The 17448-nt window shown below is 37.5% G+C and overlaps 1 protein-coding gene across 1 annotated transcript in view; it reads left to right on the top strand.

The window, feature by feature from the left end:
• The window catches only part of LOC119772235 (polypeptide N-acetylgalactosaminyltransferase 18-like), a 210369-nt gene that overhangs the window by 52970 nt on the left and 139951 nt on the right, over positions 1 to 17448 (top strand). The window contains exon 4 of the mRNA XM_038268590.1: positions 13941 to 14148. Coding sequence (XP_038124518.1) covers positions 13941 to 14148 — 208 coding nt within the window. The remainder of the gene's footprint in view (positions 1 to 13940; positions 14149 to 17448) is intronic.

Genomic DNA, 17448 nt, shown 5'->3' with positions numbered 1-17448 from the left:
GTTCAGTTGCGTTTCCAGATACTATTAGGGAAACTATATACTGCAAGTAAGTAGAACGGCACTGGGGTTGCTTTCCAAACTAAGAGAGGAGTACAGAATTATTTTGTTTATTATTTTTACACCTATTCTTTTTGAAAGAACACAAAATGTGCGATTATGTTTAGGAATCTGTGCAAAAGTGTTCCTTTTGTGTGTCTGCTTCTGCCCCCTTAAACCCCAGTTGGCCTCGACAGATGGCCGCTCACGTTGAGCATGGTTCTGCTGAAAGTTCTTCCTGTTAAAAGGGAGATTTTTCTCTCCACTGTTGCTGCATGCATGGTAAATGTGAGTGACACTCAACAACAAATATCTACTGTTGCCACATGCTTCTACAGAAGCTATTTCTAAAGTCAATGACTGGATGCATTCAGCTACGTTTTCTTCAATAAAAATGTTTTACCAATGTGACTGAATGATCTGATTAATTTGACTGTAAAGTGAGAGAACGTGTTTTGTGAATTGACTGCATTGAATTGAAAATATGTTTCTTTAGAAAATATGTTTCTTTATAACCAATCTATTTGCAAGTTGATTCAATCTGATCTGTTGGCAGATTAAAATAAAAATTGTTTATCAGTATTAGTATTTATTGTGATATTTAAAATCATTATGTAGACTTGAGCTCATCTGTGCAGGCTTAAAATGGAGCAGTAAAAATACGAAGGTATTGGGCTGTGCCCATGAAAAAAAAGGTAAAGGAAAATTCTTAATTATCCAAAGTAAACAAGAAGCAGAAATTAATTAAATTATTTCCAAATACGCTGACACTTTTGTCACTACTACCTGAGGGTGTTAAGTTTAGATTTGTCATTTTTATCACATGTAGCCCATTTAGATGAGGTCCATTGTGTGATTTTATCAGATTTTGAGAATTACATTAAAACTATTTCATATATTGAAAGCTCAAAAGTTGCGGTTTTAAAGGGGGGTTAGAGTAGGTACAAAATGCAAATGAACCGCCTGTGTTTTCCCTGATGCCTCTTTAAATACTGGAGCACAAAAAGCTTTCGGAGGGAGATAATGTCGCAGGGCTTCAACAGCAAATGAGATTCTCTTAGCGAAAACAAATTCTTTCAAATCCTCTGGTGTGAGTGGGTGTGTGTTTGTGTAACAAGTGCAAAGTCTGCTGGGATCGGATCTTTCCATGCAACTATGTCAGTGCGATCTGTCATGCGACTTGAACGTGTACAGAGGATGTGCAGAGGTCTAATTGAGTGGTTTTACATCCACGCTTTGCTGTTCAACAAATCAGACTCATGTCCCATTTAACAGTTTAAACACTTCTTATGGGAATCTGTCCAACACGTAAATCGTGTTAAACTTAGGCTCTATGTCTACACCTTGAAGCTTTCTCTCTCCGGTTCTTTTTCCTGAAAAGAGATCACTCGCGACAAACTATTTAATAACACTTATTAACTTATATGTATTAAATTCGCTTCTTGGGAAGTGGCTCCAATTAACAGTTAAAGAGGCATATTATACAATTCCAGTCTACATCATCACATTTTACATCATGCACGTTAGCAGATGATTAGACATCCATGGCTCCAGCCTTATGAAAATATTGCACTTTGTTATAAGCTGAAGGAAACCGCTCTCATTTCATTCACAAATCTTTGCCACATACAGAATGAAGATTATAACTGCATATCCAGACAGAGGAACTGTCTTAATTAGATAAACTATTGGGGAAAACATCATCTTTGACACGCAACAGGCAGCTAATATTAAGGTGTAATAAACTCACACATCATGAATGATAAATATCCTAACAATCGATAGATAAATAAGTATGAGGAGGAAGATTTTCTGTGCAGACTAAAAGCAGTAAAGGTGCCTGTATAAAAGTAATATTTACACTTTTCTTTGTCAAAATAAGGCCAGAATTCCTATAAGAAAGGCAAAGCGCTTCTAAAAGATGCTCAAGGTCCTAGTAATACCTTCTTCTCCAGCTCAGAACTTTTAAAGCTCATGTGACCTTGGAAGGTATTTCCATCACTTTGTTTCGAATTGTTCTCAAACATTGTGGATGTATTTTGCAGCAAATGTTTGTGTCTGTGGTTGGTTGGATGATTGACGGTACAAAAACGGATCTGTGCCTCAAACTAGAGTCTACGCCGCAACTGTGAGATTCTTAGATTTTCTTTTCACAGTTCAGTTTAGGCTTTAATGTTTGTTTTTTTTACTGCTCCAACCTCCTTCTGCATCTTGCTTGTAATCCAACACTTTTTCTCTCTGTCTACCTGCCAATCAGGAATCCAGTGACAGCTCAGATGGTGAGCTCCCACAGATCAACCCTTTACTTAGTCAGAGCTTGGCGATGAGCAGGGGGCCTGAGGTGTCAAATCAAATCACACCGAAACCACGTTTGACAAGTATATTTACACTCCATGGTGTTTCAGGCCTGTAGTCAGAGACGGTGCTGGTAGCCGCAGTAGGGGAAACATGGTAGTTGTAAAAAGTGTTTTTATTGCCTCCTTGTCTATAGTGCTAGCTCCTGTCAGAAAGTAAAACATGACAATGGCATAGATCATCAATTTTTACTGCTCTTCATTTTCATAACAGTTATATTCATTTTGTTGTCCAAAGGTGAAAAGTATATTAAGTTAAAAAAAAACATGAAGGAAAAAAAAGCTAAAGGCAGGGAAGAATTCAGTTGTAGACGCAGCTTTCCATCACAGAATGGCTACACTGTAAATGCAATGATAGGAATGTTTTAACTACAGTTTTATATCATAAAGTGAAAATTATGCAAGTTATTATTTGAAGAGGAGAAAATCAGGAGAAATGCTTTCTGAGAGCAATGGCTTTGAGACTTAACCAACCAGCACACTATAACATAGTAGCATTTTAGCTATGTCTAAGTTTAAGCATTTTGTGAAATAAACCAAATTTTTGAAGGAAAATAAGAATGTTATGTTGTGTCTCACTGCACTTCATGCTGATATGCAGATTGTACTGGGGCTCATAAATTCAGAAGCTAATGTAATATTCATTTTTTAAAGGCTCTTATGTATTTAGTTTTAATTCTATTTGGATGTTGAAAAGCTACCATATTGCTACTTAAATCTAGTGTAGTCCCTTTTGTTCAGTGGAGGAGGGAACTTTTCTGTTACTTGTAAATATGACAAACTTATATTTCCAAGGTTTTTGTATGAATGAGTATTTAAAAATAAATCTGATACAAAACACAACTCAACAAAATTAGCCAGTCTGTTATCAATTTAAGCGGTAGGCAGCCACTTTTTTCATTTTTAAATGCTCGTCTGTAGAAGTGACCTCTAATGAGCAAAATACACTAAATGTATATGTAGAAGGGGGGAATAGTCAGGTTTGGATCCACTTCATGAAGGATCTGTACTGTTAAAGTTAGTCAGGGCTCAAGCACCAGTTCAATCTGAAAAACTCACATGAAGAGAAAAGACAATTAGGAGAAATTTATTGATACAATTACTTTGTCTTTGGCGCTCAGACCTCGGAAGGAAACAGCTTAATTTTGATAGATATGCATGAACAGGAGCAAAGAATAGGGCTGCTCCCCCCCCAGGCCTGAAACTGGTGGAGGAGTGGAGATAGATGAAGTTGGTCAGTCTGTAGACAGCTGGTTGGAGAGACGGTCTGCTGAGCTTTATGGAGAGATCCAGTGGACTGCGTGAGCTGATACTAGAGCTTCACTCAGGGACCTGGAAGATGGAAGTCCAGCTGGATAACACAGGTTGAAAGAACCTGTCCATGATGAGCAAGCATGGAGCGACAGTGGAGAGGAAAAACTTCCCATTAGGAAGAAACCTCTGGCAGAACCAGGCTCAACATGGCGGTCTTCTGCCGGACCGGTTGAGATGCGACAGGGAACGCAGTTAGAGGCCGTGAAGAATGACACTCTGATGAAGTTTTAGCTACGAAGGTGGAGGAGGGGCTGGAGGTGGGTTGAAACGGTGTCATCTGAAAGAAGTCACAGCGCATCCGCCGCCTGCGCACAGGAGCAGACAGGTGCGTATCGGAGGCCTTTTAAGATGAACTTTGGATGCTGATTGGCTTTCATGGATGTGTGGTTCAACGCTGATTAGCTGTGTCGCAGATGGATGTAAAAGGGCAATCAGTTTCTTCAGTTGAACTTCCATCTAGGCTCCATTAAAGGAATAGTACACCCAAAACATGATTAGCCTTCATTTTCTACTCACCCCCATGCTGAACAACACTCTGGAGTACTTTTTTGATATCTCAAATGCATCTGGAGATCTGGGAGGCTTCTTGCTGTCTGCTGACATTCAAATAATGGAGGTCTGTGGCGCCCGAGGCAGAAAGGTCCATAAAAGTCCACAAAAAACGTGTCAATATTCCTCCATACTGCTCGTCCAATGTATTCCAAGTGTCCTGAGTGGGTAGCGTCCAGAATTTACTCGAAACAAAGTCATTTAGAATGTTTTTAGAGCATAAACAGCAGTGTATAGGATTTCCTGAAAGCGCGTTCACGACACTACAGAAACCGCGGCAGACCAAACCAGATGAAAGTGCGCATTCAGCGTCTGCTCTGCCGATAATGCAAGCGTAGAAGAAGAAATGTGCTGTTTACCTGTGCAAAGAAAGAAACAACGAAAGAAAAATGTCTGAGGACTTCAGTGTTGAGGAAGAGCATGAGTTCTTTGCCGAGCTGAATGCGCACTTTCGTCTGGTTTGGTCTGCCGCGGTTTCCGTAGGCTATATATATATAAACACACTAAGAAGAGAAAAACCCAAAATCATAAACACCCTTACAGAAAAATAGAAAACACTTCTTAGAAGAAAAAAAATACGATTAAAAAACTTCTCTTGAAAAAAAAAAGTAGATATAAGTGTTGCATATAGTATTGATATAAAGTGCAGCTTGTGCCAGATCAGTGGGTGGTTGATTATAGTAAATGTCAACAGGCGTGTTTGTGCATGTATGTGACTTTTTTAGTGTATCTAAGAAGGGTGGGGGTTTGTTGGTGTGTGTGTGGGAAGGTGAGATTGTATGTGAGTCTGACTACAGGAGGATGATTGCCTTCAAAGTTTTTGTGAAGAAACAGTTTTGCTTTTTTTTTCTTTTGAATTTGATGTCCCCATGTTCCTGACAAACAGTGCAATATAAGAAACAGATCAAGAAACACATTTCCACATGTTTTAAAGATAATAATGGTGCAATAGTGCATTGGAAAGCAAATATTCTTTTTTTTCTTACACATGTCCTTATAATTGCCCAACATTAAAATACATAAGCTTTGCTCTATACTGTATACTGCTGTGGCTTTTATACGCTCCATTGACAGTTCATTTGAGAGCGATAGGTTAAGATTCTTTGAGTGTGACACCTGGCTGCTTTGTTAAATCTGTCAGTGGCAGAATAGGGGCCACGATTTTTGAAGATGAATCACTAAAGACCAGCCTTAGGTGCACACCATACACCTGTACAGACATCACATAATAGTAAAACAAAGAAATTCTGTTAAAAGGGCCATATTGGAGTCTGATTGAGGACAGAATAAGATAAGAGGAAACACTGGGTAAGCTTTTAACAAGGACAAAGCTCATTAACTCCCTTAACCATAATGACAAACCAAAAACCTGTGCATTCAAACTGTAGAGGCAGAGTGTTGCTTTTTTCTCTTTTTCCATGTGCGCACACAATACTGGTGCTATTTCAGCTAGTCTCCTGAGGCGGTTGACATCAAAAACTCTAACTATTAACTATAACTCTAACTTTAACTATGTTTTTCTTACCAAATAAGGTGCCTTGCCTTAGAAAAAAAATGATATCTTAGAAATTTTATACTTTTTTTTCATTATTTCTTTTATTAGTAGTTCATATTTATCAGATTTTTCATCTTTTAAAAATACCTCATCCACAGTGACTAATAACAGTCATATCCAAGCTTGGTGAGCAGAGTCTAAAGGTCCCGTTTCACAGTGCTGGTCCTCGGTTTTAGCCTTGATTATATCCGATCCTACTGCAGCAGTCATGATTGCATCCATGTCACAGTTTGGGCCAGGGGTTAAAAGCTGCTTCACAGCATGCGGCTACCAACCTGCTGAGCCACTAGCTTTTCAATTCTTGGTAAAATGACTTGAGGACAAGGTGAAACACTGTCACCCAGCCTGTTTTGAATTCATTACGTTGTGGGGAGTCTGGACTCGATGCTCTCGGATCTACAGGAGGGATGTGTATATGCCCGTGTGCGCTGATAGGGAGCTGTCTTGGTGTCTGAGCTTATAAAAGAGGGTGTCTCTGCAAGTTGATGTGACAGAGCTCAGAGTCGTCTGGTTTACAGATGCCTGGAGATGAATACCTTCTGTCACAACTGCTTATTCTCTTGTTTTCTTTGTCTCTCAGCCTGCCGCTCTTCTCCCTAATCACTCCTTCATAAGTCCCTCGCCAACCTGTCTGCACTTTTGTTTTGCTGCTCTTCTTGAGGCTCCCGCCTTCAATCTGTCGCTGACATTTTGGTTTTATTTGATTTTTCTGTTTTCCTCCACCTTTTATTAAATCAAATTAAGTTGTCTTTTTTTGTGTGTATTATATATGTAGTGTAAAAATAGTATAGTATAAAATATTCTTTCAAGCCCTTTGCTAATAAAAAAACAAGTTTTTTTTATTATTTATATTTCTTTTTCAGAGTTTCCATTACAGATTGTTTGTGAAGCATTTCTTTCCGTATTTGTGTTCTCTGTGTGTCTGAGTGTAAATACTGCTGAGCAGACATTGATGTGGATCCCATTTCCCACCCAACACGATGACAGTGTTTGCTGCTACAATGCAGTCCAGGCTGCTTTTACACTTGACCATGTGAGGTTTTTTTATATTTAAAAAAAAAAAAGAATTTTATTTTATTTGTATTCAATCTGTTTATAAAATGTATTATGGCAGCTGTATAGAACCAGATGAGGTTAATTATTTATTTGACACACCACAGAAACATATCACAGGTGTACATTAACACCAAAACCCCAACCGGCACACAATAGATGGTAAATTCCATTTATAACACTGTGTGCATGCACATATCTGCAGGCAGTGTTTCTTTTGTAAATCACTGTGGCACTGGAAATGTGCACTCATGAATCAGCTTCATCTAACGCTCTTCACACCCACATTTATTATCCAATGCAAAGCACCTCATGAATGTTAATGCAAACACATGAGATGCTGATCTGTGGTTCTTAATGTTGAATCGTACAAAAACTGAGATGGAGACCTAGAAAAGAAAAGAAAATAAAATAAAAACTGTTTTACTGCCCCAGAAGCTGAACTTCTTGTGGTTAAAGTGTGACTTACAAAGTGTAATTCAATCTTTGGTAGGAAATGAAAATATCCAATATATGTCCAAGGTTTCCAATATCGCTGTGGAGGAAGTGGAGATTAGAGCAGTCAGCAAGTACAAGGGAACACAGCCAGCTCCCTGGTTCTAAAATGTGGATGACACCTGGGTCAAAATCCAAACCCAGAAGTTGAGGCATTGACCAATCGCATTAACTCATTGGAGAGAAACATTAAGTTCACTAGAGAGGTTGCCAAGAACACGCTGTCCTTCCTGGACCGCTGTGCACACTTAAGGCTGATTTATGCTCAGAAACCAGGTCGTCTGCGTGAATGTCGCTGTTAACGTAGATAAGGCCCCGTCCCTTCCGTAGACGCTCTGCTGCACCTCTCTGAAATTGTAGATGACCGCAGACAGGAGGCCTCTGATTGGTCAGATCTACACCTGCTCTACTCTATGTTTATTTCCTGTTTGGTACCTTAATGGCTTGTTTTGTTTGTATGACTGCCATTGTCGAAAACTACTCGAGAATAATATATATATAACATTAAGAGAGATTTGGGCTTTCACTTTCATGCTATCTGAGCGCCTATTTGTTTATGCAATCCTTGACGGGCTGTACAATGATCACAGACCACATTTACTGTACACTTTTCCTCTTGATTCTCATTTACTTCTACAATGTGTCTTGCAAATATGTGTGGAGCTGACTCTAGTTTCCTATAAAATAATAATGAACTTTGTTGGACACATAAGGGCAGGGCACTACAATTTTTTGTCTGCTGAAAAGCACAACGCATTAACTAAAAGCTTCATTAAGTATAAATGGATTATATGAAGTGAAAATGCAGAACAAATGGAGTGGCCTAGAACTCCTTAAAACTTTTAGTGATTCAGTATGTTGAAAAATGGAGGGCAAGCTATTTGCAGTGCTTTTAGGGTGCTTATTATGAGGCTGGGGGGGGACTTAGACGGGGGTGGCATTTCACCCAGACCATTAACTGTGTTATTGGCAAAGATGGAAGTACTGCTCTTCAAACTAATAATAAAGCCACTGAGCTAAGAAAGGGCAAGAAGCATTTTACACTTATGTGTTAAGGGGAGAAAACTGAAAGCAAAGACTGATCTAAATTCTGGTAAGAGTCCGTCACTAAAATATCACATAAAAATTTAAGGGCATTTCTCAACAGTTATCTAAAACTATGTTTTTTTTAAAGAATGTTGTAGAATAATTAATGTTATCTTTCTTGATGAAGGTTAATATGTAAATTATGGTAGCTAATACATTACATTTTCAATACTATTTGATGACATTAGATGGATCCTGGGCTGAAGGGATGTATTAAGTCTAGTCTTTATACCTACCTGCATTCTCTTAATTTCATTACTTTTAACTCTGAAGTTATTTTTCTTCAAATGCTTTGCATTTGCAAAGTGCTTTAATTTTTACTCTTGATTCACAAAGCAGTTTGCACTAAATTGGTGATGTATATCTCCAGCACTAAGGTCGATTTGATACGCATCTCGATATACTACCGCCGATACGTTATAAATGCGATTCAGAAATGATTTCACGATGATATGAGGAATCATTGTATGGGATAAATCTTTAAAGTTAATAGGAGTTTGAGGATTAATTAGCTTAACCCATGAAGCTTCAATAGAGCAATATAGCAATATATGTAAAAATAATAATAATAATAACCTTTAAAATGTATTAATTACAATTTTTATTTTTTATGAAAAGTTCATGAAGATATGTTGAAATGTTTTTGAAATCACAATAACCTGAAAGACACAGGAGCTCTTTCAAGCTGGGCACCGTTTCAATCACAACACCTCAATGAGGAATCGGAATCAGAAATACTTTAATAATCCCAGGGCGAAATTACTTTCATTACATTACCACATCTGTAATAGATATATACAATATATATAATTAGGGGGTCCCCGCTCCATCTCGCCATCAGTTTGGGGGTCCTTGGCCTGGAAAACGTTGAAGACCCCTGACCTAAGGCAATGTGCAATTTGTTGTGGGGGAGCAGCTGGAGACTCTGACCACCGTGGCAGAGAGGAGGATGCTGTCCAGGTTTCAGTCCATCTTAGACAATGACTCACATCCTCACCACGACACACTGGTCCAGCAGACGAGCTCCTTCAGCAGAAGACTCCTCCTACCCAGATGCACCACAGAGCGCCACAGGAAATCATGCCTACCTGTGGTCATCAACCTCTATAACGCCTCCCTCAAGTGATTCAGACCCCTGCCCTGTAACTGACATTTATGCACTATTTTTGCACGCCGCGTATCACTTTACTTGGATTTATCACTTAACTTGGATTTAGTTTTACGTATGCATATATATATATATATATATATATATATATATGTGTGTAGTATTGTGTAGTTATTATTATTATCTTGTGTAGTTGGACATGTGTATATATATATATATATATATATATATATATATATATATATATATATATATATATATATATAAAACTGTAACTGGAGCGTGTAACAAAAGTAATTTCTCTCTGGGATTATTAAAGTATTTCTGATTCTGATGTGCAATTTTTTAAGGGGCTGATTAACGGGCTGGGTTTGTGTAAATTACCATGAGCCGTCCTCATAATACCTTTTTCCATGTGTTGCTCAGATATATAAAATACCTTAAAAATGTCCTTAAACATTCACATCAAATCTCAGTTTCATTTGAGGAGCTGATTTCCAAGTGGAATTATATCTATGACTGCATGGGCAACAGTAGCGTCGGATTCCCTGCAACAACAAGGTTGTCAGTTCCAGCCCCAGCTCCAACTTTCACTGTCATTGTGTCCTTGGGCAACACACTTTACCTGCATTGCCCACTGATGGTGGACAGAGGGTCTGCTGGCACCTCGCTTCTGTAGGTGAGCCTCAGGGCAGCTGTGGCTACAATGTAGCTTGCCACCATCAGTGTGTGTGTGAATGACTGAATGTATTGTAAAGTGCTTTGGTCAAGTCTCCTGACTTGAAAAAGAGCTATAAAAGTAAAGGCCATTTACCATTCCATATTACCGATACAATCAATAAATGTCACATTTACTTTATTGAAGGCCCCATAATAAAAACAATGAGGCCCCCAGAGCATGTGTTGTTATTTGTTCAGGATAATCTCTCTCAGATTAGGCCGACAGTGTGAATCAAAAACTGGACGAGCCTTTTTGGCTTACCACACTCAGTCTCTCCCAAAGTCTGCACCCCCATAACCCGCAATCATGACAACCAGTCGGAGTTCATAAAGGTAGAGGCAAGAAGCATGGAGCAATGCATTAGATGAAGGCTTTAGCTGATTTCCCCTTATGACATCATAAGGAGAATGCTTTTCAAAGGGAGTATTTTGAGCACAGATTAGATAAGAGTAGAGAAAGGCAGTGACAGAAATATAAGGGATTTTTTTATTTGTGAGCCTCATACACAGGCATCAGGATACATATGACTTTTAAAAAATATTTTTAATATGAGTTTTGTATAATATGGGACCTTTAATAGAAAGCTTTGCATGGAATTGTGATGTGCAAAGATGTCTCACATATGAAGCATTGGCCGGCTCAGCTTGACTCAGGAATCCTTTATAGCTATTGTTATAATAATTATAACCATTCCAAAAAATAGTTGCATTGTGAACATACTTTAAGCAGGCTTTGTTTTTTTATTTTATTTATTTCTTTTGACTTCTTCTAAACATCTTAAAACAAAACAGGTACGAGTCAAAATACCTCTTTACTTTCAGTCAGTTTCCTTCTTCATGCTGATGGTACTCAATAAGTTGGTAGTCGGCTGTAATAAATCTCCCTGACACTTGTTGACAAAGTCCCTCTGTTATGGCCTACAGTATCGTTGCCATAGTTATTTTGACAAGCAGTGGGTGCATTCAGGGTATTTATACTGATTTTGATATGTATTTAGGGGTGGGGATGGAGTAAGCCATCCTAAAGTATGAAATTTGTAAACTCCTATGCAAGAAGCCCTGGTTCTTCAGAGTGAAATAAATATTTTGACTCAGACATTCTCCTAAATGTTTGTGTCATAATTCATTTCAATGTGGGGAAAAAATGGCACTGAGGAGACCCCATTTGTTCTGTGCAAATTTCTTAGCAGCAGGTCTGTGTCGTGTTTTGAAATTAAAAGGAGAAAACACAGGTTTACAAACATTCCCACTTCATTAAAGGTTTTATTATTTTGTTTGTTGATTTTTAATGGGACAAATTTAATAAAATATTTAATTAATTAGTAGATTAATTTAAATTTGTTCCCAGCTCCCTCAACATCTTTGTTTGCTGCTTTGAGGATAATAGAAGATACACTCCCAAAATTGGAAATGGAGATTTTTTTTTTAAAATAGCTTAGTGGCCAGTAACAATAGTTGATGATTTGTTAAGTTACTCTCTTGTTCTCTAGAGCAGCGGTCCCCAACCCTTTTTGCGCCACGGACCGGTTATATGTCAGATAATATTTTCACGGACCGCCCTTTAAAGTGTGTGGGTAAATACGATCAAATAAAATGATACGACTGGCATAAAATCAAATACAAACAGCATAAAAATAAAACTCACCATTATGTTGAATTACTGGGAGCCCTGAGCTTGTTTCTCCGAAACAAACCGGTCCCATCTAGGCGTAACCGGAGACAATGACACATAAAGTGTGCTCCTGATGTCAATACTGCTCTGTAGATTTGGTTTGGTTGCTGAAACCGCAGAAAATCCCGCTTCACAAAGATAGGTCGTTATAGATAGGATGAGTCTTGACCTGAATTAACCTGTGTCAAGAGGCACAGATGCACCGACTGATGTAATTGGGAGAGAATACCCTAATGTTTTGTATTTTTCAAAATAAAACATCACTCAGACTCTGATCGTATATATATATATTATATATATATACGGATTATATATATATATATTTTTTTTTTTTTCTGTACGGCCGGTACCAAATGACTGACGGACCGGTACCGGTCCGCGGCCCGGTGGTTGGATACTGCTGCTCTAGAGCTTCTACTTTAGATATAACATCAAAAATGGGTTTGTTTTTCCAGAATAACCCCAAACCCTGCTAACATTGGAGGGGAACCAGACCTTCAGTCCTTTTCTTTGAAGACGTTTAGACAACTATACAGGTGTATAGGTCAGTTTGGTTTATATGCATCAGAGGAATCTATAGTTGGAACGTTGAGGTGATTAATCAGCATGGAGGTCCAACATCCTAAGTACATTTCAAGTCAGAAGCAAATCAAATGGCCACTCCTTGTCCTTCTGGACAACAAGAAAAACTCAAGAAATACAGTATAAATACAGACATTTCTTGAGTTATATATCGTTTTTAGTTTGTTTTTTTTTTTGCGGTGCCAATGAATGTGGCAGCAATCACGTAAGAAAAACAAAACATCTGATTATCCACTTAGGATGAAAAATTGTATTGAATTTATTTTAGGATTTTTTTTTTCTCAAGTGAGGAATATGAAATTATGCAGCTTCTACGGTAATGAATTTTAATTTATTTAAAATCTTGCAATCAAAGCCACTTTTTAAACACATTTTCTGTGTTTGCATCAATGCTTCTGGTTTCCTCATATCTCAGTTCATGAATATTTACTCTCTGATGATTACCTTTAACCAAAACCAGCAAACTATCACATCCCAACTCCTCCTATGCCTGGGTGTTTTTTCTGTCAGACCCCATGTTAGTGTAGAAAAAGGTAGAAAAACTTCAGGCAGCTCTGCTTTTTAAGCTATATATTACATTTTATATTAGTTGAGTGTTAGAAACTCCCATTTAGGAATTATTGCAATTTGAAATATTCTGCTTTCATGTAGGATTTAGGCATTTTCCATGTTTTATTGTTCACAGTCATGTACAGCAAGCAGCTTAGTGCTTCACACATAGCAATGAAAATCCGGCTTGGTCATATAAGAGTACCGTATTTGTGTACACCTCTGCACAAGTACATTTGCCAACGCTGTTTGGAATGACGATACAAATCCTTGTCAGCTCAGATTGCATTTGGATTTTAACCTCATACCCCACATTATCCATCAAGCCCTGAGCAAGGAAGTCAAATATGAAAATAACAGAGCATCCATTATGCTTGATAAAAATAAAAAATAAAAACCTTATAGAGATGTACCTAACATGGCTGAAATATATATTTTTTATATAAATTCTTAACACTTTCTTTACAAGATGTAAAAACAAAAACAAAATTTCTCTGTTTAGGATCAGTGCATAGGGAGTTTACTCAAACACTGCAAAAACGATCTAGAAATAAGTAAAAATATCCTTAATTAAGTGTATTCACCTTTAATTGGAGTAGGTAAATGAGATAGTTTGCCAATGGAATGAGTAATTTTAACTTAACTTAAAATAAGATAATTAGATAAAATGCACTTTAAATAAGACAATGCAATAGTGTTTTCTTATTTTAAGTGTAAATTGTCTTGTTCCATTGGCAGAATGTCTCTTTTACCTCCTTAATTCAAGAACAATAGCATTTATTTTAAGAAAAAAATGACTTATCTAGATTTTGATTTTTTGCAGTGAAGTTAATGCTGTCCGATTTTTCTATCTCTTTGTTGCTACAGAAACCCCTCTGAAGGAAGGTGAGGAAGCAGCATCTTCATCAGACTCTGCCTCTGATCCCTCCTCCTCGCTGTTCAATCAATGGGGACGTGACCTTGGCCCAGAGAGTCGACGGGTTGCCCTCAAAAAGTTCCGTTACTTTGGATACAACGGCTACCTGAGCGACCGCATTTCCCTTACCAGGCCCATTCCTGATTTACGACCAGACGGGTCAGTCCTCTATGGGGTCGGGCATTGTATGAATTTAAACAATTCTGTTTCTGATTCCAAAGTCTAGATCATTTTAAGAGAAAGATCAGGATAAAAGGATGAAATAGTCTGAACTTCTCAATGAATTTGTTTCTTTTAAATTTGTGATATTACTATATTACTATAAATTATCACTTGGTTATTTTGAACCCAGGTATAAATATCACTCCTAGGAACTATAACATAATCTGATAAATTTTTACTTTCACATCAAGCTTTCTTTTCGAAGACTTCATTTAAGCAGAGTTAGATATTCAGTGTCTGATGATGCAGATACTCATGCCGTAAAAAAAGGCCAGAACATACCAAATCCAATTTGCATCCGATCCAACATAAAATCGTGTTGGACTAGGTTGTGGCGCATAGCACTCATTGTAAGTCAATGGGGAGGATCACACCTGACATGATTTTATGCAAGGAGACTGCATAGGTTAGACTGAGATAGACCCCAGGTCTATTTCCGTCGGACTACGTAGCAATTCAGCAGCAATTTCATGGGTCTGACAGGAAGAGAGATGCGGTTATAAATGAATACACATCTGCTTTGAGGAAAAATACAAAATAAATCTGTTAACACCTTGGAGAAAGAGGCAGTTTTGGAGTCGCACATCATGTACATAGCAACCGGGACAGACTCATGCAAAAAGAATAAATGAAACATTAAAAAAGAATACATTAGCCATGAGATGAGTTAAGGAGGACAGAAAACAGATCAAGTAGTGATCCTCTTTGAGCCTCACAAAAACAAAATAACAGGGGCAGACAGATCAGGTAAGCGCAACATATCTCTCTCACATCTTTGCCAAAAATAAATGAAAAACTTTGATAAACTTCTCAGATCTCTCTGAAATTCACCTCTCTGCCTCAGTCAGCATACAGTATAATGTCATTATGTTTTTACTATAGACATATGAACAGTCTGGTTTGATATGCGGCACAAACTGGTTAATTGAGGTAGGGTTGTCACGATACTAAACTTTTCAACTCGATACCGATACTAAGGAAAATATTCGATACTCGATACCATTTTCGATACCACAAGGATAAAAACAAAGACTCCAAAATTCTACAGAAATATTTTCATTAATAAATAAAATACAATAAATAAACAAAATAAAGGTTGTATGCTGTGCATAATATTAAGCAAGCTTGATAAAAAACTTATCAAATTAAAATTAAGTGTTCCTTCCTAGGCTATGCTTTGCACACATAACAATGACACTAGCCAAACCGGCTAAGAAACAAAAATAATTCTCAGCAGCTGCACCTGTTACAAAAAAAAAGTCTGAAACTGAAAAGTGCGTAGAATTATTCAATCACACAGTGTTCTGAAAGTGCATTGTCCTCTATTCTGCACTTTAGCTGAATGACTGCTTAGGTGCCACTGGTGACGGCACTGTATCGATACTTTTAAAAACGAGTATTGTATCCGGATACAACGTTTCAGTATCGATACTTTTTTGAGTTTCGATACTTTTGACAACCCTAAATTGAGGCTTTGCTTTATAGAATGTGCTGGTGTTTTTTTTTATTTTTATTTTTTATAACCTTTTATATTCTATCAAAGTCAAATGTGGTGAAATTGTTTCAACTCATGCATAGCACAGAGACAGATATATAAAAAAAAATCCCTGCAGATCTGCCCACTGTGCCTAGTCGGAGCCGCTCTATACGTAGTCAGTGTAACATGGAAAAAAATCGAATTGGAGATTAAAAAGTCATACAGTATGCAACCGGTGTGTTCGGACCTTTAGAGAATTTTATTGAGTTATGTACCCGATTCTGACTGCGATTTTGGGCTGATTATTGCGGCTAAAGAAAAAGCAATGTGTTGTTCTAAGTAAGGTATCTCTACAGAATTTATGTCTTTACCGCAGACTTTGATTAGGCCACAATTCCACTCAACTAGACCTAAAAGTGATATTATACATTTGTGGATGGAGGAATGAGGACTTCCTACTCTGTCTTTCAGTTAGTGGGTTTTATCACAAGAAACAGTTTACAAATTAAACTAAAAAAAGGTCTTGGAGAGTGCAGACCTCTCCCAACTAGTTTGTTTCCTGTGACATACCGTGACTTCCACCTTAATACCTGTATTCACTGAACCTTGGAAAGAAAATTGCTGGATCCAGATGATGATCGGGATCATTACCAAGATGTGATCATTTGTTGCCAGTCACAATACACACCTTCTCTGAAAATGTCGACAAAATCTGTTTATAACTTTTTTTTAGTTATTTTATAAACAGAAAGACAAACTAATGCCAATTAAAAGACAATGAAATAAACAATGCATATGGACTCATTGAAATACCTTGAAATTCAAAATTTATGGGGGACAGAAGAAGAACTCTTTACTTTTGTAACATACAAGAAAAAGCATTTTCATGGGAAAAAAATGAGATTAATGTAATTACCAAACTCGATCGCTTGCCCTGATATAGTAATAAACATTCCAAACTGTGCTTCTATTAACAAAAAACATGCAAAACACTTGAAGATTGAAAGAAACACATGTTTGGTAAGCTGATGTAGGTTCTCAGTCATCCAGGTCATAGTCATTCTGTAAAAATTCAAAAAATATCCACTGGACTTGGTTTCCAAGATTTGAAGACGTTTCGCCACCTCTCCAGGAAGCTTTCTCAATTCCTGGAGAGGTGGCGAAACGTCTTCAAATCTTGGAAACCAAGTCCAGTGGATATTTTTTGAATTTTTACGGAATGACATGTTTGGTAACAAAATAAATTTCAGAACATTAGTACAAACATAGGCACTAAGAATTTTTACTTTTAAATTTGGCTATCAGAGTTTTTACTTAGCTTGTGAGTATTTTAACTTATTAACATAATAACTTATTACATTTTTTACTAACATTTTTGTAACATATCCCACAACAGCAGGCAACATTAGACTGTCCTTTGTTGCCTTCATTGTGCTCAACCGTATCATCATCCTCCTCATCATGGAGCACATCCTCTGCATGTTGCATGCTTCTCCTCTTAGAAAAGGGGCCGTCTCACTTGTTCCTTGAATTTCCAGGTTATAGGTGGATGGGACATAGTCTGGGTCTCACACAAATCATCATCATCTTCTGATCATCCCTGATGACAGGGTGGGCTGGCATAACAATCTCCCTGCATTAGCGGTAAAACAGCTGGATAGAGAGCTGGCAAAACTAACTGTAACTGCAAACAACTGTTATTAAGTTATAAAACTGACAAAAAATAAGCATATACTGACATCACGAACTGAAAAAAATGG

This window comes from Cyprinodon tularosa, unplaced genomic scaffold (genome assembly GCF_016077235.1).
Source record: "Cyprinodon tularosa strain WSP-4 unplaced genomic scaffold, ASM1607723v1 ctg703, whole genome shotgun sequence".
Classification (NCBI taxonomy): Eukaryota; Metazoa; Chordata; class Actinopteri; order Cyprinodontiformes; family Cyprinodontidae; genus Cyprinodon; species Cyprinodon tularosa.
This window is presented reverse-complemented; position numbering and strand designations above follow the sequence as displayed.